General features: G+C 45.9%; 2 protein-coding genes across 2 annotated transcripts; both read left to right on the top strand.

The window, feature by feature from the left end:
- Nucleotides 1-455: 455 nt before the first annotated feature.
- Nucleotides 456-13,823, top strand: brpf1 (bromodomain and PHD finger containing, 1). The gene is made up of 16 exons (XM_079225550.1): nucleotides 456-523; nucleotides 1,746-2,527; nucleotides 2,837-3,026; nucleotides 3,119-3,406; nucleotides 3,948-4,465; nucleotides 5,026-5,188; nucleotides 5,396-5,527; nucleotides 6,183-6,311; nucleotides 6,834-7,257; nucleotides 8,491-8,799; nucleotides 9,347-9,625; nucleotides 9,726-9,873; nucleotides 10,889-11,022; nucleotides 11,807-11,925; nucleotides 12,031-12,185; nucleotides 12,983-13,823. The coding sequence occupies exons 2-16, from the start codon at nucleotides 1,791-1,793 to the stop codon at nucleotides 13,164-13,166; spliced, it is 3,909 nt and encodes a 1,302-aa protein (XP_079081676.1). The 5' UTR covers nucleotides 456-523; nucleotides 1,746-1,790; the 3' UTR covers nucleotides 13,167-13,823.
- A 3,800-nt stretch (nucleotides 13,824-17,623) lies between these two features.
- Nucleotides 17,624-23,738, top strand: LOC306743901 (interleukin-17 receptor E; the record flags this gene model as incomplete). The annotated part of the gene is made up of 12 exons (XM_079226464.1): nucleotides 17,624-17,713; nucleotides 17,983-18,099; nucleotides 18,186-18,254; nucleotides 18,346-18,412; nucleotides 19,946-20,127; nucleotides 20,858-20,905; nucleotides 20,989-21,034; nucleotides 21,122-21,273; nucleotides 21,374-21,442; nucleotides 21,530-21,581; nucleotides 21,687-21,794; nucleotides 22,175-23,738. 12 exons carry the CDS (start codon nucleotides 17,624-17,626, stop codon nucleotides 23,095-23,097), a joined length of 1,923 nt encoding a protein of 640 aa, XP_079082590.1. The 3' UTR covers nucleotides 23,098-23,738.
- Between the last annotated feature and the right edge of the window lie 754 nt (nucleotides 23,739-24,492).

Below are 24,492 nucleotides of genomic sequence, written 5' to 3'. Positions count from 1 at the left end.
TTTGAAAGCGCGACGCGCACTCAGGCCACTTTTTCACTCCGTCCGGCCGAGATCTTTGAAACGAAGCCGCAGATTCGCAACGTTCAAGTCATAAATTACCCGTGGGAAATACTTGGCCCAGTAGAAACCATCTAATTAAATTTGTTTTTAAATTCAGTAAAAACTCTGAACGGAATATAGTTTATATTATTATAAAGTCTTTGTTAAAATGTACTATTTTGCTACAAAAGCCGAGAAATAGACCCTTCTTTTCGTGTGGCGAATGTGCCGACCGTAGTCCGCCGCGTAACGTTACGGCAAAACGGTTGCCCCCTTTTGTTCAGCCGAGTTCCTGAATTATTCCCAACACAATGAAATGAAATCTGGATATTATGTTTTACAAACACATTTCACTTGCACCCGCGGGTCCCGCGAACCTCACCTGGGATTATCTCATGAATTAAAACCTGCAAAAACAAAAACAAAACGTCAGATCTGGTGTGAAGGTTCCCCGAAGCTCCGCAGTCCCGAGGAACGTGGAGTAGTAAGTGTTTATAACGTGATAACCTGATCGGTAGCGTTAAAACGAGTGAAGGCTGGGGTTGTGTGTGTGGGGGGATAGGGTGCACATTTTGACAATTAAATCGTATCGTTCGTGGTGTTTTTAGTAAACAACTGTGCATCAAAGCCCTGCTGCACAATAAAGCACGTTTAGCTGCGCGCTCCCCGTATTGCAGCGCGTTTTAAGAGATATTAGAGATCGATCGAGTACATTATTTGTGTCTGGCCGTGTAATTAAACAATAAACCTGCTCCCACGCGTCGCAATAACGGCGGTAAACCTCGTGAAATGAGACGTTTTTCTGTCATTTCGCTGCTCGGAATCAGGGGATGGGACGCACAGGGTGAGGTCATTGTGGAGGGAAACGCTGCAGAAGCTTGAATAATCATCTAAAGTTACATTTCAGGCAAACGTGTGCATCGTGTCTAACTTTAAACACCTTAAATATATAGAAACAAACACCACCGCGCATCCTTTAAGGAGGCTAAACGGCTCGTCTTGTCTCGCGCAGTGTTAGCTCAACGTATATAGCACGCGACTTGAACGCAACCGTTACCGAAACCGCGGCGGTTGAGATTAATGGCTACTTTTTTGACGTTAACTCGTGAGTGAGCGGCTGTGTTGTGGTGTGTTTTGTTGTTGTTGTGTTTTTTACGGGAGAGTGAACCGTATGTTGTTGTTGTTTGCTAGCTTGCCGTTAGCCAGCGAGCTAACGGCTGCAATGTTTCATTGTTTGAGTAGAAGAAGAAGAAGAAGAAGAAGGAAAAGCGTCAGCAAAATGCGACGGTTAACGTCCTATTGTGTTTCTTTTCGTGTGTGTGTGTGTGTGTGTGTGTGTGTGTGTGTGTGTGTGTGTGTGTGTGTGTGTGTGTGTGTGTGTGTGTTATGCACTGTTGTTCTATCCGTCTGTAAACCAGCTTGAGTTTGCTGTCAGCTAGCGCTGCTGCACGTTTTTAAGCAGGAAACAAGAGGCATAAATATTGACTTGAACTGCACCTGTCACTGGAGTACCCAAAGGGGACAATTTGTTTACTGCTGGGAGTTGGGAGAAACGGTCACGTGACTGTATCATAACAGGTGCACAGCGTGCAGACACGACTTGCTTGGAGGGGGGGGTGTCTCTCCAACCAGACTAATGTAAATGTGATTACATCTCTGGAAGTGATCCTCCAGCACCGTGCTCCTCTTGTGCTCTTCTCTTCCAGATGTAAACTTGAACAGCATCTGTCCCAGCAGTGGCTGTTGGCAGGATGGGGCTGGACTTTGATGTAAAGACGTTCTGCCACAACCTGCGGGCCACGAAGCCCCCATACGAGTGCCCCGTGGAGACCTGCCGGAAGGTGTACAAGAGCTACAGCGGCATCGAGTATCACCTCTACCACTATGACCACGACAACCCAACTCCCGCGCAGGCGATGCCCCAGAAGAAGAGAAAGGGACGGCCCCCTCGCGCCTCCCTGGCCGGGTCGGGGGACACGGACGATGGCGGGAACGGAGGCGGAGGACCCGGGCACGGGGGGAACACGCCGGGTAGCCCCAACCGGTCGGATCACTCGCACTCCCCGGGCAGAGAGACAATGACCTACGCCCAGGCCCAGCGCATGGTGGAGCTGGAGTTTCAAGGGCGCCTCCACCGCATCAGCATCTTCGACAACATCGACGTGGTGTCGGAGGAGGACAGCGACGCGGAGGACGCTCCTCCGTCCGGCACGGGTGTCGGCGGAGGGGTGTGCAACGGGAGCGACGGCGGAGCCGGCGGGAGCGAGTTGGGAGGTAGTGGCAAGGACCGGCCGGACATCCCGTCCTCCAATGGCGGCAAATCCACCCCGAAGTCCGGGAAGCACAAAAGCAAAGAGAAGAAGAAGGACGGCTCATCCCATCATCACAGCAATCAGTCCGGCCCCGCGGTCAAGCTCCCGGAGGCGGTGTTCCGAGAACTGGATCAAGAGAGACCTGATGCTCCCGCTCGACCATTATCATACTACAGGTCTGCATTTATTAATAATTATGAAGCGGGGTTGTTGGTAAATACATGGCAGGCAATTAAACGATAAGGTCCCATTGTAATAGGGTGCACGTACAGAGGAGGCATATTTTTTTATGCTGAAATTTGTTATTCAAGCGCATATTTACAGTTAGACAGTATCGTTTGTTTGCAATTGTACAGCTTGTTGCAGGAAATTAATTTTGACCCCAGATTCTGCATATTATGTAGATATTATTTCCTCTTCTCTGCAGAAAGTTGAAGTTGGTGCCAAACCTACACAAACACATTCTCCTCTTCTTTCCCACTCAGGTACATTGATAAGTCCGTGGAGGAGCTGGACGAGGAGGTCGAGTATGACATCGACGAGGAAGACTACATCTGGCTCGACATCATGAACGACAAGCGGCGGCGCGACGGCGTGACGCCCATCCCTCAGGAGGTCTTCGAGTACCTCATGGACCGCTTGGAGAAGGAGTCGTACTTCGAGAGCCACAACAAGGTGCCTGAACGTGGAAGCGGAGGGGAAAATACAATTTAAACACGTTCACAGAGTACGTCCATGTCTGATCTCTATCCTCCCGTCTCCCCCAGGCCGACCCCAGCACCCTCATCGACGAAGATGCCGTCTGCTGCATCTGCAACGACGGGGAGTGTCAGAACAGCAACGTGATCCTGTTCTGCGACATGTGTAACCTGGCGGTGCACCAGGAGTGCTACGGCGTGCCCTACATCCCGGAGGGCCAGTGGTTATGTCGCCGCTGCCTGCAGTCGCCGAGCCGAGCCGTGGACTGCGCCCTCTGTCCCAACAAGGGGGGCGCGTTCAAACAGACGGACGACGCGCGCTGGGCTCACGTCGTGTGTGCACTCTGGATCCCGGAGGTAAATCCACACACACACATATGCAAAAAAGGGCAGAGCGCTTTTAGAGAAAACGTAAATATCGCAATATTTTAGACCTGGGTGCTGGTGCTTTTTGGGATAAATAATCATCAGTAATGTGGATACATAATGATTAAGTTTATAAAATGACATCACTTTACTGTTGTGTTGCATTTAAAACCAGGAAAAAAAACAACTTTTATGCCACATTATGATATCCAGAATCTTAAACAATATGTAGTCTTGTCTCCCAATATCTATGTATTGCCCATCCTTTCACCACTACATGCGTTCTTGATCAGAACGATATCATCATGCAGATGTTGAGGTGCTCTGTGCAGCTTTTAGGCTTTGCTTGTTTTCCTTCAGAATCAGAGTTGCTTTGATTTCCTGCAGAGCGTGCATCAGGATCTAACCTTGTTAACTGACTGCAAGTGGTTTACGTGGAAAAAACATCCTCGTTAATGTACAGCGAGTCAGTCTGTTGCCTCGTTACGACCCCCGACTCTTCTGAAAAGTGAGTTTTGCTGCTTTCCCTCAGGTCTGCTTCGCCAACACAGTCTTCCTGGAGCCGATCGACAGCATCGAACACATTCCTCCCGCCCGCTGGAAGCTCACCTGCTACATCTGCAAGCAGCGCGGTTCCGGCGCCTGCATCCAGTGTCACAAGGCCAACTGTTACACCGCCTTCCACGTCACCTGCGCCCAGCAGGCGGGGCTCTACATGAAAATGGAGCCCGTCCGAGAGACCGGGGCCAACGGCACCTCTTTCAGCGTCCGCAAGACGGCGTACTGTGACATCCACACGCCGCCGGGGTCGGCCCGGCCTCTGGGGGGAGTGGGCGGCGCCAGCATGGGTTCGTCGCACAGCGACGGAGAGCTGGACGACGACGACGAGCCCAGCATCTGCCAGGACGACGACTCCAAGGGCTGGAGCTCCGAGCGAGCCAAGAGGGCGAAGGCCAAGTCCAGGCTGAAGATGAAGCGAGCGAGGAAGATCTTAGCAGAGAGGAGAGCGGCCGCGCCAGTCGTGTCCGTGCCCTGCATACCTCCCCATAGGTACGTACACTACACGCTACATGTATGTCTCTTTGTGTGCTCCAAGATGCACAAGCCTGTTATCCTTTTTGCACGATAGTCAGGGTTCTTACGGTCATGGATAACTGGAAAAGTCATGGGAAAAGTCCTTGATAAAAAATAAAAAATCCCAAAAGTTTTGGAAAAGTCATGTAAATTAGTTATATTCATGTGTTCATGACGTTCATTTACGCTGAGTTTGAAATAATGAATATGCTTTTAAAAGAAAGACGCTCAAAATATAAGCAGGCATACATACAGGCATCTATATAAATGTTTATCCTTTAAATCAAACTATTGTCTCTCATTCATTTGTGTCATTTAAGGTTTACTGTATGCTTTGGAATTGTCATTGTTAGTTTAAATACTACATTTTCTCACAAAAAAAAAGTTTGCCCATGGAAATTTGGTTTAAAGTCATGGAAAATCCATTGTTTTTTTTCATTGCTTACTTCCTAATCGCCGTTGTGTAAATCACCCGTACCCCCCGTGAGCGTTTGTGATTCGAGGCACACGAGTTGAAGTGGCGTCTGTTCCTCCAGGCTGAGCAAAATCACCAGCAACCTAACGGTGCCGAGGAAGAGCCAGTTCATGCAGCGACTCCACAGCTACTGGACCCTGAAGAGGCAAAGTCGTAACGGCGTACCGCTGCTACGCCGGCTCCAGACCCACCTGCAGTCCCAGCGGCATATCGAGCCTCCTCCGACCCCACCGCCTCCACCCACCCCACCGCCGCCACCGCCTCCACCCCCACCTCCTCCACCTCTGTCGCAACTCTCACCGGTGACCTGCGCAATTGTAAACAAAACAAAACACACACACGGAAATGCCGTCTTCGTTCTGTACTTTGCCGCGTTCAGCTGTGTAACATGTTTGAGGGTTTGTGTGTGTGTGTGTGTGTTGGTGTCGCAGAGGGACAGCGAGGAGAACCAATCGGCTTTAAAGGAGCAGCTGAAGGCGTGGCAGAGGCTGAGGCACGACCTGGAGAGAGCCCGGCTCCTGGTGGAGCTCATCCGCAAGAGGGAGAAACTCAAGAGGGAGACGGTGAGACACGAATGACCTTTTTGTTTCCGTCACTAACTGATATCGAAACGCCATCGTGAGCAGTGGCACCCTAATGTCCCGGTGAACTGTGCACGTTGATTCCATGCAGGCAATGAAATGCCTTTTCAATAATTAGGTCAAAAAAATAAATAATGTAAAAGCCATTTTTAGCAGTTTCACCAAGACAATGTCTTTCCAGTTTTTCTTCTAGGGTTAATCATTTGTTGTGGTCAGGTCTTTTGGTTGGGAGCTGCTATTCACTTGTAGCCCAGTTAGTTATTCTTTAGTTTCAGAGGCTTGATTGCTATTTTGAGTTACTTTTAAAACTTTATTTGTACTTTTTCTTTACTTTCAAAGCATATTTGCACTTTAATTTGCATTACTATTTCATTTATTTGTTATGATGATGTTCAGATCTTGTTACTCAAATACATTTGAAGTTCAAATTCCAACATTTTGAGTCATTATTTTAATTTGCTATGGGAAATAGTCATCAGATTAGTCGATTAATCGAAAAAATAGTCGATTATGAAAATAATCGTTAGTTGCAGCCCTACTCCGTACACAATAAGTTCTTTTCTCCGTAGATTTCTTTGTGTTTTCTGTTCTCGGTCAGCGGGTGTGCGTTTTTAAGAGACGTGCCGTCTGCTTTCAGATTAAAGTGCAGCAGATGGTGCTGGAGATGCAGCTGACGCCCTTCCTGGTGCTGCTGAGGAGCACGTTGGAGCAGCTGCAGGAGAGAGACATTAACAACTTCTTCACTGAGCCTGTGCCGCTGGTAGAGGTAAACGCACACAGTCAAACCTGGAGGTTTTTCATGTTCCCTTTTTGAATACGTGTCGTTTTAACAACCTGTTCACATCACATTGAATGAGTGTATACTGTATTTTGAATTATATATTGCACCTTCCTCCATTCGATATCTCCGGAAAGCCTTCAGCAAATTTCTTCTAATTTGGCACAAAATGTGTGCCCTGAAGAATTTGGTGGTCAAAGGTCAAGGTGACCCCACAAAACAAGTGTTTGGCCCTAGCTCAATAATTCATTCGCTAATTATGACAGTTTCACAGCAACTCTAATGAGATAAAAAGATGAAGCTGATGTGAACTGCAACATGGCTGACATACATATTATTTGTACTCTGTCTTTGATACAACTCTTCGCCGGATGAAGGATATGGACTGTTTTATTGCCCATCATCTCATACTGATAGCGGCATCAAAATGACATTATTGGTCACCTGATCAGTGTTCTTCTACACACTCATCGGTTCACGTCTACCTGATCTCTGCCCTCTTCTCTCCAGGTGCCAGACTACCTGGACCACATCGACACGCCGATGGACTTCCAGACCATGTGGAACCTGCTGGAGTCCCACCACTACCTCACGTTCGAGGCCTTCGAGGCAGACTTTGGCCTCATCGTCAACAACTGCCTCAAGTACAACGCCAAGGACACGGTCTTTTACCGCGCCGCCCTGCGGCTCAGGGAGATGGGCGCGGCCGTCATACGGACCGCCAGGCGGCACGCCGAGCGGATAGGCTTCGACTACGAGGCCGGCATCCACCTCCCCCGAGAGCCGAGCCCGGAGAGTCAGCGGGACCAAGACCGGGACCGGGAGAGGGATCGGGACCGAGAACGGGAACGGGAACGAGAGCGGGAGAGAGAACGGGACAGGGAACGGGACAGAGACAGAGAACTAGACCGGCCGTTGTCCTCTAATGAAGATGGTAAGTGAACTATTTTCACTTCGGTGTAGAGGTTCAAGCCAAAGTAGAATAATGTAGGGGAGAAGTGAAATATTTCAAATATTGTATCTTTGGCAGAGATAACTTTTTTTTTGGAGACCAAATTATGTCTTTCTTCTATTTGGCCGGCTAGAAGCTAGACGAAAATGTAAACGACACTTGGTTATAACACGAGTGAAATACTGGAGGGAATTGGGGTTGGAGAGAAACCATAGTGGAGAAGAGGAAAGGGTTAATTAACATTAATGACTAACGAGTCATTAGTGGAGGAGAGATAAAGCTAAAACCTCACAAGGCTAGTACAGGTTATTGTTGGTGTTTTTTATTTATGTTCCCTGTATCAATACATTCAATTTATTTTGTAAAGCCCAAAATCACATATTTGTCTCAGAGGGCTTTACAATCTGTACACAGGAAAAACTCCACAAAACAAAACTTTAACGGGGAGAAAAAAGGGAAGAAACCTCAGGGAGAGCAACAGAGGAGGATCCCTCCATCGGGATGCACAGAAGTGCAATAGATGTCATGTGACCAGAGTGAACAACATAACAGTTACAACACATTCAACGCATGTGAGAGAAACTATTCATATAATGAGAGAAGAAGGCATGAGGGGGAAAAGTTACAACTACCAATAACAGCAGCAGTGGATGTAGTAGAATAAATATGATAATACAAGCAGTGATGGGATCGGTAATAGTAATAGCAATGCAACTAATTATAATAATAATAATAATAGTAGCAGTAGGTGTCAGGCCATCTCCAGCATTGGAACAGCATTAGACATATGTGGAATAAACAAAACAAAAAGATCTTTGGTGCAGTGAAGCATATTGGCCAGTAGGTGGTGCAGAACATTCATTCATTCATTCAGTTTCTCTCTTTACTACTTTTGTTTCACAACAACCTCAATAAATCCGTCTTTACCAGACAAAGTCGCCTGTTAGTCCTCATCACACATTTAATTCAAACTCCCATTTAAACTATTTTTAAACATTCTCAGATTACGTTTGGCGAATGTTACAGATATGATGAATTCGGCACCAAAATTGGCCCCAAATTAGCATTATGTTATCAGACGTCCTCCAGGAAGCCGCCCTCTCACCTCCCCTTTGTTTGTTTCCACTCATTTGTCCCCCCCCCCCCCCCCCCGGTTGTTCTCGCTCTCTTTCCGTCTCCGAAGGTGTTCTTTTTAACGGCCTTTCTCTCCCGCAGAGCTGCTCCTGCCGGAGAACAGGCGGCGGCTCCCGCTGGAGGAGCAGCTGCATTACCTGCAGGCGCGTCTCGACGAGGTCAGCCTGGGGAAGCACAGCATCGGCCAGTCGCGCAGAGCCAAAGCTCTGAGGAAGGAGATCAGCGTCGTCAAGAGGAAGCTCGCGCACCAGCGGGAGGGCGGCCCCGGCATCGGGGGCCGGGAGTCGGCGGGAGGCGTCGACCGGGGCCCCTCCCTCCCCCACCACCCGTCCTCCTCGGGACACCACGACGAAGGGGGAGAGAGCAGCAGCCAGGAGATCGGTGGAAAAGGTGCGTGTGGAAAGATTAAAGCATCATTGGCAACAGACTGGCTGAGTCATCGTAGGAACCCCAAATTTATCCGATTTAAAAAAAAAAAATTTTTTAAGTATTGTTCGGTGCCTTAACAACAACCCACAGACTGATAGTGCACCTTTATAGAAAGATTAAGACCTAAAGCATCGAAATATGCAACAATAAACACAATGCAGGAAAGCATTGTCATGTTATGAAGCATATTCAGTCAAATAACTGTGTTTTTTTTTTTTGGTTGGCTTCGACTTTGTGGTTGCGGAGATATGTACGGTGCTGTTTTCAAAACACACTTATTTATTTTGTTGTGGTGATTTGGTTTTAATTGTATTATTGATATTATTTAATTTTACTGAAATTATAATTTTATATTTATTTTGTCTTAATTTGTTCTTGTATCAATTTGGTTTTATGTCTCATCTATTTTAGTGTTTTTTAGTGTTCTTTGACCTTAGTTAGTCTTTGTGTCACTTTTTGAACTCTGCTCATTTTATCCTCCTCTTCCTCCTCCTCTTCCTCCTCCCAGATATGAACGTGTCCTCGTCTGCCCTGGCGCCCGAGGTGGGCCGCCGCACATCCGTCCTCTTCTCCAAGAAGAACCAAAAGATGGCCGGACCTCCCAAAAGGCCCGGACGGCCCCCCAAGAACCGGGACATGGGCTACGCCGGCCCGGTGTTGGGCCAGAGCCCCATCGGGCCCCCTCAGCTGCCCCTGCTGTCCCCGAGCCGGCAGAGGAAGAGGCCCCGCAGCCCGCGCACCAGCTCCAGCTCGGACAGCGACAGCGACAATGACGACATGCTGCCGGGTGCGGCACACGAACGATTATCAATGTTACCGTGTTGTTTTTTACCACACACACACACACACACACACTCACTCTCACACTCCCTCTCTCTGTTCCTCAGGTTTGCCGAGTAACGGTTTCGATGGAAGGAACCAGCCGGTAACGGAGAGCTTCCGTGTTTACAGGAGCGAGTCTCGTCTCCCTCGCTCCAGCTCGGACTCCGAGTCCACGACCAGCAGCAGCAGCAGCGCCGCCTCAGACAGGACCAGGTGACTGGAGCAGGACAATAGCCCATTGTTTATCTTTACGGCTCAGATCTACAGGCGCTCTTATCGCTAAATACATTTATTTGCTTTCCAGTGACTTCCTGGAGTCTCGTCATCACTTTGATGTCTCCAGGAAGCCTCTGACCCCGAGAGAGAGAAAGATGCAGGCCGGGTTGCACCAACAAGAATACATTTTTAAATTAAGTTTAAATGATCTTGAAAACCTCTCTTTGAATTTTTTAAGTTTAAATTAATTCTGTTGCACCAAAACTTTAAGCAGACACTTTTATTGGTTGCCTTTTGAGATGAATTGAGCAAAACAATCAAGGTCGTTAAAAAAATGTTTGGGGACAAACTCTGACAATGTATGATGTTGATTTTAATCTCAAGATAACGGTTTGACAAGGAAACTGTTCTGGACTTAAACAGAACGATTGATCTCTTTTTGTTTTCCTTATTAAGAAAAGTGTTTCCTTACTGCTTTGTTCTACTTTTATTGCTTTAGCTTATTGTTCTAGCTTTATTGTTTTAGCTTATTGTTCTAGCTTTATTGCTCCATAAATTCGGCCAACAAGAGTAATCAGAGCTCTGCTGAGTCATCACGAGTTGCGTTCGGCTCACTAGCCGACTTTTTAAACAATGTTTTGTTATCGGGACACAGAGCAGTCGGAATTATTTATTTATTTAAATTGTGCCGGTATATTTATTTATAACTCCGCTAAAGGTAGCTCCATAGTTCTTGCACCGATACAAGAAATGAGCATGTTTCCCAAAATGTTGATATATTCTATTCTATTACAAGTGCTTACGTATATGATGTTGCTGTGGTGTCATCTCCAGAGCTTTAGTGCAGCGGTTAAACATGAAACAACTGAATGATGTCATCAGCCACATCTTGTTTAGCGAGTAGTGAAACCTGGTGATTACGGCAATAGTCAATAACATCTTTTGGCCCGTCCGAAGGTGAAACTTAAAGGCCGATGGCTCCTGACTGTCTCGTCTCCCTCGTCTCTCTCAGTACGACTCCCTCCAAGCAGGGCAGAGGAAAGGCGTCGTTCTCCCGCTCCGCCTTCCAGGAGGACAGCAGCGAGGAGACGTCGGGCACCGAAAACGATTCCTACTCCGTCGGAGGATCGCGGAGCGTTTCACATTGTAAGCACACTTTCACATCCTCGAACCGCACGCACTCACGTCTGCGTGAAAGAAAAAGACTCTCTCTTCATGGAGGCAGCGAGCGTCTTCTCAGAATGATGGAGTTGATTATTCATGACGGGGAAGCCGCAATATCTTTGAGTCTGTGACCAATCCGATACGACGGCAGCCATCTTTTAATTGATCTGATAAGATTTGCACCAGTGGAGAGATAACTAATGAGGTTGTCATCACGCTGGTTTATGTGCTATTAAAAATGATCTACTGATATTTCTTAAAGTAATAGATGGGATTTTAAATTTGCCTCGTATCCAATTTGAAAAATAACATGCAATGCCCTTTGCGTTTTCATTAAATTCTTTTCTTTTTTATTAAACTTTTTGTTTGGGTAACAATTCGTGCTAAGAAAGATATAAAGGACGGGACAGAATTGATCCTCATGGTACAAAACATCCAAATGGATCTTCAAATATTTCTGCAAAGTGGCACAATGCAAACATTTTGTGACACGATGCATCTACTTATTTGTCTGAGGTTAGAAAACAACAAATCAACTCAAACTAAAAGCTGAGAATCAGTCACTCAGAAAACATCTCCTGCTCAACACTAGACAGCTGCTGTAGTTTCCCATGATGTGGAGGGGAAATGAAACGTAAAGGAAAAAGGCAGATGAAGTGACCGGTGGCCCCACTACAGAAACAGATAATCGCTTCTCGTCACATCTGGTCTTAAACACGTAGAAAGGTGTGATCGTCCAGGTGGCCGTAGTTTAGCTGGACGCGAGGTTGCGCAATGTGTCGGGGCAGGTCCGGCTGCTGGATGACCTCTGATGACTGTTCTTCTCTTGAAGCTCTGGACCTGGTGTGGGCCAAGTGCAGAGGCTACCCCTCCTACCCGGCTCTGGTGAGACGCAAGCGAAACACCGCAAACGGCGCCAATTCAGCACATTCTGCCCGGGGGGCCGATGACCGAATGTCTAACGCTCCTCTTGCCTCCGTCTGCCTGCAGATAATTGACCCGAAGATGCCCAGGGAGGGGGTGTTCCACCGGGGCGTCCCGATACCCGTCCCCCCGCTGGACGTGCTGAAGCTTGGGGAGCAGATGACGCAGGAGGCCCGGGAGCACCTGTTCCTGGTGCTGTTCTTTGACAACAAAAGAACATGGTCAGCACTCCGGGTCACCGAATCATCGAGTTTGTCTCTTCTGTGTTTGTTCTCACTGACATCCTGTCTTTTTTTTTCTTCTTCTTAAAAAATGATGAGTACAGTCAAACGCAAGCAAAAAACAAGCGTCTGTTGTTACTGGATGTGTGCACACAGGTCTGTGACAGTAGTTCAAAGGAAGCTGCAGAATTGGGGCAATTGGGGTTTTTGAGAACAGGAGGAGGGAGAGAAGAAGAAAAACGGGTCATCATGTGCTGCGCAATCACAAATGTTCACGGTTTGCTTTTTGAGTTTGAAGAAAAACAAAAGTGAGAAACTTGATGCAGGAGGGTTAATTAGGGTCGCCCAATATGCTCCCATTGTCTTTTATTTAATATTCTTTCATATTTAATATCTGCAGTTCAAGCCGACTTAAAACATTGAGTCTGATGAGGAGGGCGAGGGTACATTCAGTTCTTCACTGAGGAGAGGAAATAAAAAAAGATTTTCTCATTTATAAAGTATTTAACTTGTTTATATGTTGTCAATAAAACACACTTAAAACTATTAATATTCATGATGATGTGGAATGATGTGGAAATAGCGGTTTTATAGATGCGGCCTGTTAAGAATTTGATCGCAATGATTTGTCTTTTCTTTTTTTCCTGGTACCCAGATAAATAATTTGGGAGACACTGCTCTAAAGTCCTTTGGCTTTCCTGCTGTTTGTTTTGTTCCACCTTGTCGTGGCCTAAATAAAATCTCCTGTCCCTCTGTCTGATTGGAAGGTGACGTAACGCTCGCCTCTATGTTTTTAGGCAGTGGCTGCCGCGCTCGAAGCTGGTGCCGCTCGGCGTGGACCAGGAGCTGGACAAGGAGAAGATGCTGGAGGGCAGGAAATCCAACATCCGCAAGTCGGTGCAGGTGGCCTACCACCGGGCCATGCAGCACCGCAGCAAGGTGCAGGGAGACCCCAGCAGCGAGACCAGTGACAGTGACTGAAAACAAAAAAAAAGAAAAGAAAAAGCACACTCACGTCGTGGAGTTCCTCCACCGAGAGCACATCCCTCCATCACGGATCACACGGAACAGTGTGGAGGGGACCGGGGGGAAAACAAAGAAATGTCCACTACACATTGGCCCTCAGACAAACACGCATCATGCACACTAAGCCGTATTTAATCTGACATGTAAAATATTGTATTTAAGAGAATTTGAAATTGAATTAATAATAATAATAATAATAATGACGGGGGAGGGGGGAAAAAATGCTATTGTTCAGAATCGCCAAACAAAAAATGTTCCTCGTTTGTGGTGGATATGTTTTTATAAACGACGGTTCACGGACTCGTCCATCAACACAGAACCTGGTGCTCGCGTCCGGCAGTGGAGCTCAGCCAGAGACGATAATGTTATTTATTCTGCTTACTCGAACACGGTGGACACAAGCTCCCTTTCTTTTTTTCTTTTTTTTTTTTAAATCATGGACTACTTCTAATCACTCCGGCTGCACACGACATTGTGCGGTCCTCTCTGTCGCTCTGTGTTCATCATGTCCTCCTGTTTTTACGTTGTTTATTTTGTTATTAACGTACGTCTGTCACACAGTCAGCGAATAACGAGGACTAAACTGAAACGCCTGTCTTAGACTCAGGCGGAGGGGCTTTAGAACTTTTATATATACAGATTGCATAAAGAATAGAAGTTTAATAATAAAAAAAAAAGAGTTGAGTTTTTTAAACTTGTTGTGGTGACTGTGTCTGCGGTGCTCTTCCTGGTTGTGTGGAACATCCTTGTGTCTACGCTCCATATGTTCTTATTGGTGCTTTCCAAAGAAACTGACTCACGGGTCTCAAGGTTTATTATCTCTTGATACTGAAGTTGACCTATTTTATATTCATCTGATACCTCATAGTGTTGCATCATGGTAAATGTGAAGCGTCCTTTATGGTATACCAGCCCTGTACTGGTTCTACTGGTCGGGCAGCCTTTACACAAACACTTAAATCTCTTGTGTGTGTTTTTTTTTGCAGAGGGTGTCAGATGCACCTTGTGTGCTGTGCACATTTTAAAGAGTCAAACTAAGTACAACTGTCCTCCCAGTGCGCTTCCCACTGACTGACTCAACACCATCAGTTGGCTACGTGAGCTCATTTGTGAATTTCCTCTCCCCCAAAACCAGAGATTGTGATCAATATTTCCGCTCCCCTCCCCCAACTGGAACAGCCGCTCACCACAACATCTATGTCTTCAGATTTGCCACCAGAGCGACACTCCTCTGAGAAAAGTTGTCTCGCTTCCTGTCCCGAAAACGCTCAACGTGACTGGAAACAACTGATAAGCATCAGTCAGCGGTTGCGACAGCGCTTAACGCAGGAGCCTCTGTGCGGTAACCTCATTCATCTGTGTTGCAACCCAGAGCTGTTTTAGCTTTCCCTTCTAGCAGCTATATGGCATCCTGCTCTGTGTGCACACACAAGAATGCATGGATTATAGGAATCAGTACACATACCAGGAATTAGACTCAGCCTTGTTGCTATCTGTGTGGTTGCAGTAAGATTGTATGTAATGCCTGAAATGAACCACACACCAGATACTTTAGGTAAAACCACAGCGACTTAATCAAGCAGTGCGATTTTGGCGGCTGACTAGATTTGCAGCTTCGTAATGTAATCTTTACATTTCTTAATATTGATTTAAGTCACATTAATCTCAGAGGCACCTAGAGGGCACTTCTTCACATTATGAGCCCCTAGGGCACTGGTGTCAAACTCAAGGCCGACGGCTTCGCGGACCCGTTTTTCAGGGAATCGCGGACCTTTGCATGGGCTTTTATTTTGAAGGAGAATTTTTATGCAGCGGAGTGCCATCTATTCGCACTCCTCAGTGCTGCGTGCACAACACGCTTTACTTGCGTGAGTTTACACGTTGGACTATTTGTGATAGTTAAGCTTCATTACCGACTTTTTTATTTTATGTTTGGGCATGAAAACCCCGAGTCTGTTAAAAAAGACTGAGGGTTTTATAACTATTATATATATATATATATATATATATATATATATATATATATATATATATATATATAGTTATATAATATATATATATATAGTTATATAATGAGTATGTGTGTTCTATTACCTCATGTCCTTAAGATGCACTTTTGGGCTTTTTAATTGAGTGTAAAAGGGAATATTTCAAACTTTTTTTGTCTGTTGGCATACTGTGATATTCTGTACTTTCTCAGGTTCAAACTGCACCATATCATTAAAGGGATCAAGGTGGGTCCTGCAGCCAGACCAGTTGAACCACTGCCCCACACCAGTTGAACCACTGCCCCAGACCAGTTGAACCACTGCCCCAGACCAGTTGAACCACTGCCCCACACCAGTTGAACCACATGTTCTTATTTGCTCACAATTATTTGTTGGACTAGTTATGTCCTTCTCAACTGTGACAAAAAAGCTTGAAAGAAAGTTAATATAATTACGTGCGTTTGATCTTTGTCTTTGTTATTTTCTTCTGTTTTAAGTTTAATCTTTTATAATTGTATATTAATTATAATTTAGTAATGTGGGTTTCTTAACCCTAAATGAAATGGATTTCTATCATAGTAACAGAGAAATTTGCTTACATACATTTTTACATTCATATAAATGCATGTACAATATTTTTACACTTGAATAAACAATAGTCTAATACAAAGACAGTTATGTAACATTATGTTCGGGAGGAGTTACATTTATACAGTGTTAGGTACAACCGGCCCTTTGAGGACGACCATGAAGCTGATGTGGTCCGGGGTGAAAATGAGTTTGACACCCCTGCCCTAGGGCATTTAATCATGTTTCTCCAATTACAGGCTCCTATGTCACGTCATCAAGGTGTATCCTGGTGAAACATACTCAATTCTGATGCACACACAAAATAAATATATGAATACAAGAAATGAGGCACACAAAACCAGGAGGTCGAACTCAAACAGAGCATGGAAATGGATCTTTCTTTTTTATAGGTTATGAAAAAGCATTAATACAAGTAGGTCCAGGTTAAATTAAAGCATTATTGCATATCATGTAGAGCTGCAGGGGGCTCTTTGCAGCCTTCCCATCACTTCCTGGCAGCTGCTAACAGTAGTGGGTGAGGAGGCGTCATCTTAAACCAAATTTAAAAAGCAGCCCTTATAAGTCTGACCGGATAGGCTCTCGCGCACTCCAGGTTCCTGTGGGAGTATTCCTTTTTCTGTTCTATTATTTTCTCAGCAAGGTAAATGTTTGACGGGAGGCGGAGCTGAGAGGGAAAGAAATATGTGTGTGTTTGTCTTTTTTTCTTGAACAGAACTAGAGACCCGCCATGAGACCTGTCGTCTCCACGCGGGCTGCCGCGCTCCGGAGTCCGGCCGCCGCGCTCACGAGAACGCGCTGCGTGCGCACGTCGGTGCTCTGAACGCACCTGGCGAGGAAAAAACCGTGACGTCTGCGTCTTTTGGAGCTTTTTAATGTATTTATTATAACTATGGGAGCGTTTCCTCTTTCAACTCCAAATGTGCGTTAGACGCGTCGGCGGCGCGCTGGCGCTGGTTGCCTTCGTGGTGTCGTCACTGCTGGAATGCTCCCCGATATGTCACGTGAGTTTTATCTCTGTTAATGTTCCAATAAGATCAGGTTGATGACCTCCAGAACACTAAGTGAACAACTTATTTTGAGAATGATAAACAAATAGGGGGTAGAAATCCAGACGCAGATGTGAATGTTCGACGCTTCCTAAACTAATTGTCTTTATCTTTGCATTTATTTGACTTGATTTGACTGCAGCTGAAGAAGAAAGGAGGAAGTGGGATCCAAAATGATACATTTAGTAAGTTGGTTTCTGACTCCATATGGAAAAGCGTCCCGTGTCTCTCCCGGCTGCTCTGACTCTCCTCTCTGTGCAGACCCCGCTGAGGGGAACTGTCCCGTGGAGCTGACCTCTGAGCCGACCTCGGCCTCCGGGGGGATTTACTCTGAGTGCGTCTCCGTCCGCGTCGTGCTGAGAACCAAAGGTACGGCAGTGGACCTCCCCTACGTGGCCCTAACACATTCCTAAATCATCTCGAAACTGTCATTCTCTCCCCAGATGTCTGCAAAGCCCCGAAGGTCAAAGTATCTGGACTGATAATCGACCCCGTCTGGAAGAGAATACAAGCAAAGGTTTGTGCGCCCGCTGGTGTAACATCTCAAATCCGATCAACGAGGGTTGAACATCACCTGGCTTTCTTTATTCTGTCTTTCTCAGTGTGAGAGCAGGCCGGGGGAAACCCGCCTCAGGTGTAACAACAAGGGACGCGGCAGAGCTCTGGTAAGATGATTAGTTTTTCCTGGTTTCAGCTCAAACGTATGCTGCTATGAAGACAATTCCAATGTTGATGATGCTGTATTTATGTATTTCCGTATGTATTCATTCACAGTGGAAGCTGGTGCATGATTGTGTCGAGGCCGAAGCGAACACTGTTGTTTCTGCGTCCTACAGCACGACGGAGGGGAGCTGCAGCGTCAGTTACACAGTGCCAGGTAAATGCACCGGACCTCGAGTTTTACCACCATTGGCTGCGAAGGCCGCAGCTTATGATTCACACTCTTTCTGTTGAACCTCTGTAAAAACACTTGTATTCCTCAACTGCGCCCACTTATGCAAGTTTTCCCCTTTTTGATGCGTCACCCACGTGTGTGTGTGTGTGTGTGTGTGTGTGTGTGTGTGTGTGTGTGTGTGTGTGTGTGTGTGTGTGTGTGTGTTTGTGTCTTCAGATCCCATCCCAGACTTTGATCTCTCTGTGAACCAGTCGTCTAAATCCATCTCCATCACCGTGGAGCCCGGAGACGAAGTTCGCGCCAGATGGTGTTACCGGAAATATGGAGCGTCCTGCACGGCCGAGGACTCTCCTCCAATCACTGCAAGTGTCAGCCGCACATTTATTTGCACTAGTGCTCCTTTTATTTAGACACACCAAAGTTTAAACATATTGGTGTGTTGTTGTTATTCCAGATTGATCCATCTCAGTCTCGGTTCGCTCTCCTTAACTTCCCCTACCTGCTGCCCTGTGTGTGTGTGCAGGTACTTTAAGCTCTTTGTATTTTTTTCTTTGCCGGCAAAATGATTTAGATCTTGAAATCATAATTTGTTTGTGACTTCTCTGCATTGACAGGTGTACTACGCCCGCACAGATTCCAAGCGGCATGTGACGTGCCCCTTTCTGAACCAGAGCCTCTCGGGTGAGAAAAACATCTCGCAGGGACTTTTTGGACATTTTACCACATTTCTTTGTTTTTTTTTATTGATGACTGAGACGCTCCGTCTCATGATTCAGAAAAACAAACCAGGTATTCCCCCTCCCGTGTGCAGTTTTTTAGATCTCGTATCAGTTCACGACCCTGTCATTTATTCACACACACAATCACACTGTGGTATTTATGTTTCTATTTAAAATGCACCTTATTTATAGATTCTGTACTATGTTACCCCCATTCCTGCAGACGGGACAGATTACTGCCCACATCTCATAATGTTGTGATCAAGGGGCGTCCAAAAAAAAATCCCCAAAAACCTTCATGTGGTTTCATTCAAACGCCTCAAAGCGTCGCTTACTTGACTTACTGTACATCTCAAAGGTTGTGTACTGTAAAGACAAGACATGAGGAAGAAAACATAGTGAACTAGATGAGGTAATATAGGAATTATTATTATTGTGTTTGGAGCGCATCCGTTTTATTAGACAATTATATCATGAGGAAATCATGTTTAAGATGTATACTTTTAATGTGTCATTCACCAAAATTACAGAGACTTTCTTTCCCTTGTGGTATCTAGCCATGCAGATAGTTTTGGTGTGTGTGTCTGTGTGTGTGTGTGTGTGTGACGGTTTTAGGACGTGCAGGTGAAGGGAACTCGATGATAACTTTTTCGGAAACAATGCAACTGGCCAAAAAAAACAATGACCTCATTTAGTAACAATTTCCCTTTCGATTCAGTCGAATATGATTCCACATAAATAGAGGACATTGTTTCTATTGAGGTGTATCTTCACGTTTAAAATTTGCGGAACAGTTCAATATTTCGGGAAATAGGCCCATCTGCTTTCTGCGTTAGAGGAGTTAAAGGAGATCTGGTAGCTCGTGTCTCGTTAGCGTGCGGCGAATGGCGAGCATGGCTCTTAAAACCTGTTAAAAACGGTCTAAAACTGTATAAATGTCATCTTCATTTACTCATAACCAGTAACAAATAGACTGCTATTTACACATCTGAACAAAATCTCACATTATACTCTTTTACTATAACACTAAAATTATTCAAATAGCCCTAGTGGTTGCAGGGATGCACCCTTTTTAGTTTGGGTATGCACTTTTCGAGAAAATAGGTTTTTAAAAGGTTGGACCGGCACATAGCCCCGCCGCACAGAGCCAGGCTAACCAGTTTGAATGATAAGCTAATGGTCGCTGCACGACTGTAGCTTCATATTTACTGAGCAGATTAGATCAGATGCTATCGGCAATAAAAAACAAGTGTTGGTTATCTCTTTAACGAATCCCTTGACGGATATCCCCAAACTTCAGCACATGAAACCCAAACTATCTGCATGGCTTGACACACAAGGGATGAGAAAGTCATCTTTATTTTTTATTGGGGTCACTGACCCTTAAAAGCACATGTTCAGTTTCTACAGTCTTCTTATCATTGACGTTGGTTCACCGCAACCACAGTGAGGGATGTTGCCGTCGCTGTTGCTCATCGCCGCGTTTCCTCCACAGACGTCAGAGATGTTTGGCTCTCCTCTGAGGTCACGCTGCACGAGTCCAGCGTGACGTGGAGCTCCTTGTGCTCCGCCAGCGACCTGCAGCTCTCTACCTCCCTCTGCTGGAGGCAACACCAACGCCTCTGCACGCCTGTCCTCAACGCCACCCTGGAGGAGACGGGAGATGGAGCCGACCTGGTAGGTTTTTAAACTGGATCACATAGGATACTTTCAGCCAGGAAGGCGCTCTTCATTCAACGCTGATTTATTAACGTAACCCATATTTCAGAGGCTGCACTTCGGTAGTTATTTGAACCCAAACGATGATCTTTTCCTCAACCGAACACAGAAGAACCTGAGTTATTCCCTTTTTAGACTGATGTTTGTTTTTAAAAAGACTGAATGCATGTGACACGTGTTGCTTGACGGTCAACCACAGCTGACGGGGAAATATAATTAAAAGTGCAAGATCTGAGATTGAGAGCATTTCGATTGCCTCTAAATGGCTCCCGAGTCCATCAGGGCGAAAGTGCTGACAGGGCGATATTAATGCTCTGCATGTTAAATACAGCTCATTTTAAAATGAAGTAAGAATGTATAGACAACAGTACAGAGAATATATCTACTTTTAATACTAACACATGTTGAGAAATAGAAAATAAATAAATAGGACAGGATTTTTTATTTTATTTTTATAATTAGAAATGATGAAATAAATAAATAAAGGAGTCTTGTCACTTGAGTAAAATAACTTGTTGAGCCAGTAAAGAACAAGTTCAAGTTCAGTTTGCTTTTGGCAAAGTCTGGAGCAATGCCAAATGCAGTCAACAGATTTGGTCTCTGAAATAATCAGATACACAACTGATGTCAAGATTGTGTTAGACTTTTAGATATAAATGAATAAACACCCTCTGCGTCTCCTCAACAGATGTACAACACGTCTGCGGTGGACAAACACCCTCAGATGTGTCTGCAGGTGAGAATCAGCCAAATGTGAACAAGTCCAGTTTGCCTATGTTTTAGTTGCAGAATATCACTTTTCTGTCTTCTTTCATGCAGTTCTCTCTACAAGGCAGCGATCATATCTCTTGTCCCTTCTCTGCCGGTGAGTCCAACAGGAAGTCCTCTCAGCAGTCTCAATGCATCGCGTCTGTTTCCGTCTCTTGACTCCGTGTCTCCTCGTCCTTCACAGCTATGTCCTCCTGGGAGGTGAACATCGGACCGGGCAGGAGGAGTGTGTATTTGTATCTCACCTCCTCTGTTCCTGCGACGTTCTCGGCCCAACTTTGTGTCCTCGATGAGATGGGATGTTCTCCCGTGGGGCGAGTCCACTCGGTGACGACGGTAAGCACGCGTACGTGTTTGAGAAAGGAAAAAGAGAGAAAAATATGGTATTTAATGTTAATTGGCGCACATTTGCGACTCTTCTTATCCATTTTTACAGGAAAGGAATTCGACTGAAACGACGATGAATGTGCCGCTTCTCTTTCGTGCCGAGGAGCCGTGTGTGCAGGTAAAGTGCACGCCTGAGAGGAAGTTGTTTCTGGCCTTCTCTCTCTCTCTCTTTCTCCTCTCACTCGTTCAATCTGCTCTCCTGCAGGTGTGGCGGTCGGATCCGGCTCTTCGTGGACGACGAGTTCTCTGCCCGGACTGTGAGTCTTCTCAAGATAAACACACACACAAGCATTAGTTCATGAATGCACGGACACACGCACAACTCCTACAAAGAATAAACGCACACTTCTCTGTTTCTACAGACACGCACAACCGCTGTGGCATGTATGCCGTGGCAGCTTTGGCGTTTGTGGTGATTGTTGCATTACTGGGGATTCTGATCCAGCGACTCACCAAGATTGGAGCTGCAGGTTGGTTCTGTTGCCTCCGTGTCTTTGAGTGGTTGCATGTCTCCATCTGCAGGTTACGAATGCATTTAATTCCACTGCTGGATTCATTTTAATTGGTGCCTCATCGCATCTTTGCTAAATTTACAATCTTAAGGCTACGACAAGGAACTTTCATTTAGAGTTGATTTTGGCGGTCCCTGTGGACAGACATGGTAGTGCACCAGGGACACAATCTCTCATTTAGCATGTGTTCATATAGTGGCATTCAAATTAAATTGACAAATGTGTGGTTTCATAACCAGTTAAAACATCCTCACAGTCATTTTAAAGGAATAATTAAAATTCAGCCGACAAATAATACGTCTTTTTTCTTCTTTTTTCCTCCCCGGTCTTCCCTCTAGGTTGGCTCTGCATCCAGGAGCCGGTGTTGCTGGTGTGCTCGTCGGAGCAGTCGGCCCACATCTCCGCTGTGTGCTCATTAGCCTCCATCCTGCAGGGAGAGCTCAGTGCCAAAGTGCACATGGCCTTGTGGGCCCAAAGCTCACAAACGCAGGCTGGGACCGGCGTAGCAGATCTGGGTCCACTCCCCTGGCTGTACGGGCAGTGGGAAGCCGTGCGTAAGGCTCGAGGAAAAGTGCTGATTATCTGGAGTCCTGAAGCCACGAGGGCGTATGAGAAGTGGAGGGAGGAGAGCGCAAGAACGGATAAGAATGAGAGAAACATGGAGGATCGCGGCAGAGCAGAGGTGAGGCGGGAGCAAATGAGAGAAGAGGTGGAAGAGGGTTTGAAATCAACCGGAAGAAGACTGGGGAAATGCAAAAAAGAGAAAGCTGCAGCATGTGTGAAAGGATGCGACGATAAAGACTGGAACCAGAGGGAGCCCTCCTCTGTGATAGCGCCGGTGTTCACGGCGGCGCTGGCCTGCCTAGAGGGGGCGCTGCAGGAGTGCAAAGGTCAAGGAGTGGCGCTCGTCTACTTCCAGGGCCTTTGCCACAGACGGGACATCCCAAAGACCTTCAGGGGGTTCCCGCGGTACTGCTTGCCGCAGGATTTCCGGGGCTTGATACAGGAGCTGGGCGGGATGAGGAGACGGACAGAAGCGGGTAGATTCCGGTGGCACTGCTGGCCCCGGCTCCTGAGCAAAGCGCTGTCCGTGCGGCTGGCGCGGCAGCTGACGAGCAGACTGCAAACGCTGCTGCCGCAGGCGCCGGGGAAGAAAACGCCGGGAACGAAGCCGGTTAAGACCCGGAGCGGGAGCGAGCCCGACCGGGCACCGCCGGGATCCGCAGAGGAGCGCGAGACTCTCCGAGCTGAGGAACGCTGATCTCCGGTTTCACGTGTCTGACAGAGGGGGGGGGGGCAGACTTTTGTTCTGCTGGAAACACGACACGTACCCATGAGACACGGGAGCTGCTGTTGCACTGCGGCTTCTCATTACTTGACACCATCATGTTTAAAAAAAAAAGATAAAGATAAAGAAGGCCACCACTCGATTTGCATATTAAGAGCTGGTAAATACTCCGGCGTAAAAGAGGCTCTTCATGGCCAAAGTGAACACCGGCATGTAAATCTGCGAACCATTATGAAAAAATATGTTTGCATTTTACACCCCACTCTTCATGAATGCATTTATTGTTTGGCAAACTAACGTTATGACTATGAGAATACAGGAACATGCAAATCTGCTTTGTGTTTTCATAAATGGGGACGTTGAGCCAAAGCTGTCCCAAGATTTATAAGCGAGGCAACAGGTGGAAAGATTAAGCAACTGGCATTGAGGTGTGCTCCACCGTTTGCTTATTAAATCATGTGGTTATGTACTATTATTGCCCCTTTTAGTATAGAGACCTGTTATTCAATATATGCACACATACTACCTCTTTAAAAAAAAAGAAAAAGTATAAATCTGTCCAAAAAGGTGTTTTTTTTATGGTAAAAAAAAGAAGACTAATTTATAGTAACTGAAATGACTTGTGTTGATAAACAATGGCCGAGATACAACTGTGTTTATGTTTTGTTTTGTTTTATACGCTTCATGTGTTTTCTTAAACGCGTTCATTCATTTATAAACACAACTTTGATAAGACTCCAGAGCTGAGAAACCAGCTCCACAGCATTACTAGGAAAGTGAATAGTCATCCACAGTAGCTTTAACCTTAGACCCTCCATTACTGCCAAAACGTCAAGTTCCCTAAGTAAAGATTAATCTCATGGCAGGTTTTCTTTGGCTGGCGAAACCAAATTCCTGATGTAATTAAAGGTGAACTGGGCTAAGTTATTACACAACTGTTCATAAGATGAAACAAATAAAAAACATTGTACAGTATAAATTGGAATTCTAGGACCCTTACAGTCGGCTGGTCAATTTAATCACATGGGGAAATTAGATCATAAAATAAAGAGCTGAACTGTAGAGTTTTTAGTGTGTTCCTTTTGGCTCGTGGCCAACATGGAAGCAGCCAAATTAATTTAAGATCCATAATGATTTTTCATTTGTATGGTTGCTAATGCCCAAAAGGACCACATGCACCCTGTTAACACAGGTGGACTATCTCCATAACGTACAGCAGATAAGCGAGAACATATGTTTTAATCTCCAACAGTGGCTTTAACTGACCCATTCACTTTGGATAGAGGTTAATAATTAAACTCCAGCACTCTAACCGAAAACATTGAAACAACTGCTTGTATTTATAACTGGGTGCAAAGGTAGTTTACA

The sequence above is a fragment of the Taurulus bubalis genome (genome assembly GCF_910589615.1).
Source record: "Taurulus bubalis genome assembly, chromosome: 11".
Classification (NCBI taxonomy): domain Eukaryota; kingdom Metazoa; phylum Chordata; class Actinopteri; order Perciformes; family Cottidae; genus Taurulus; species Taurulus bubalis.
Note: the sequence above shows the minus strand (reverse complement) of the source record. Positions and strands in the feature narration are given on the sequence as shown.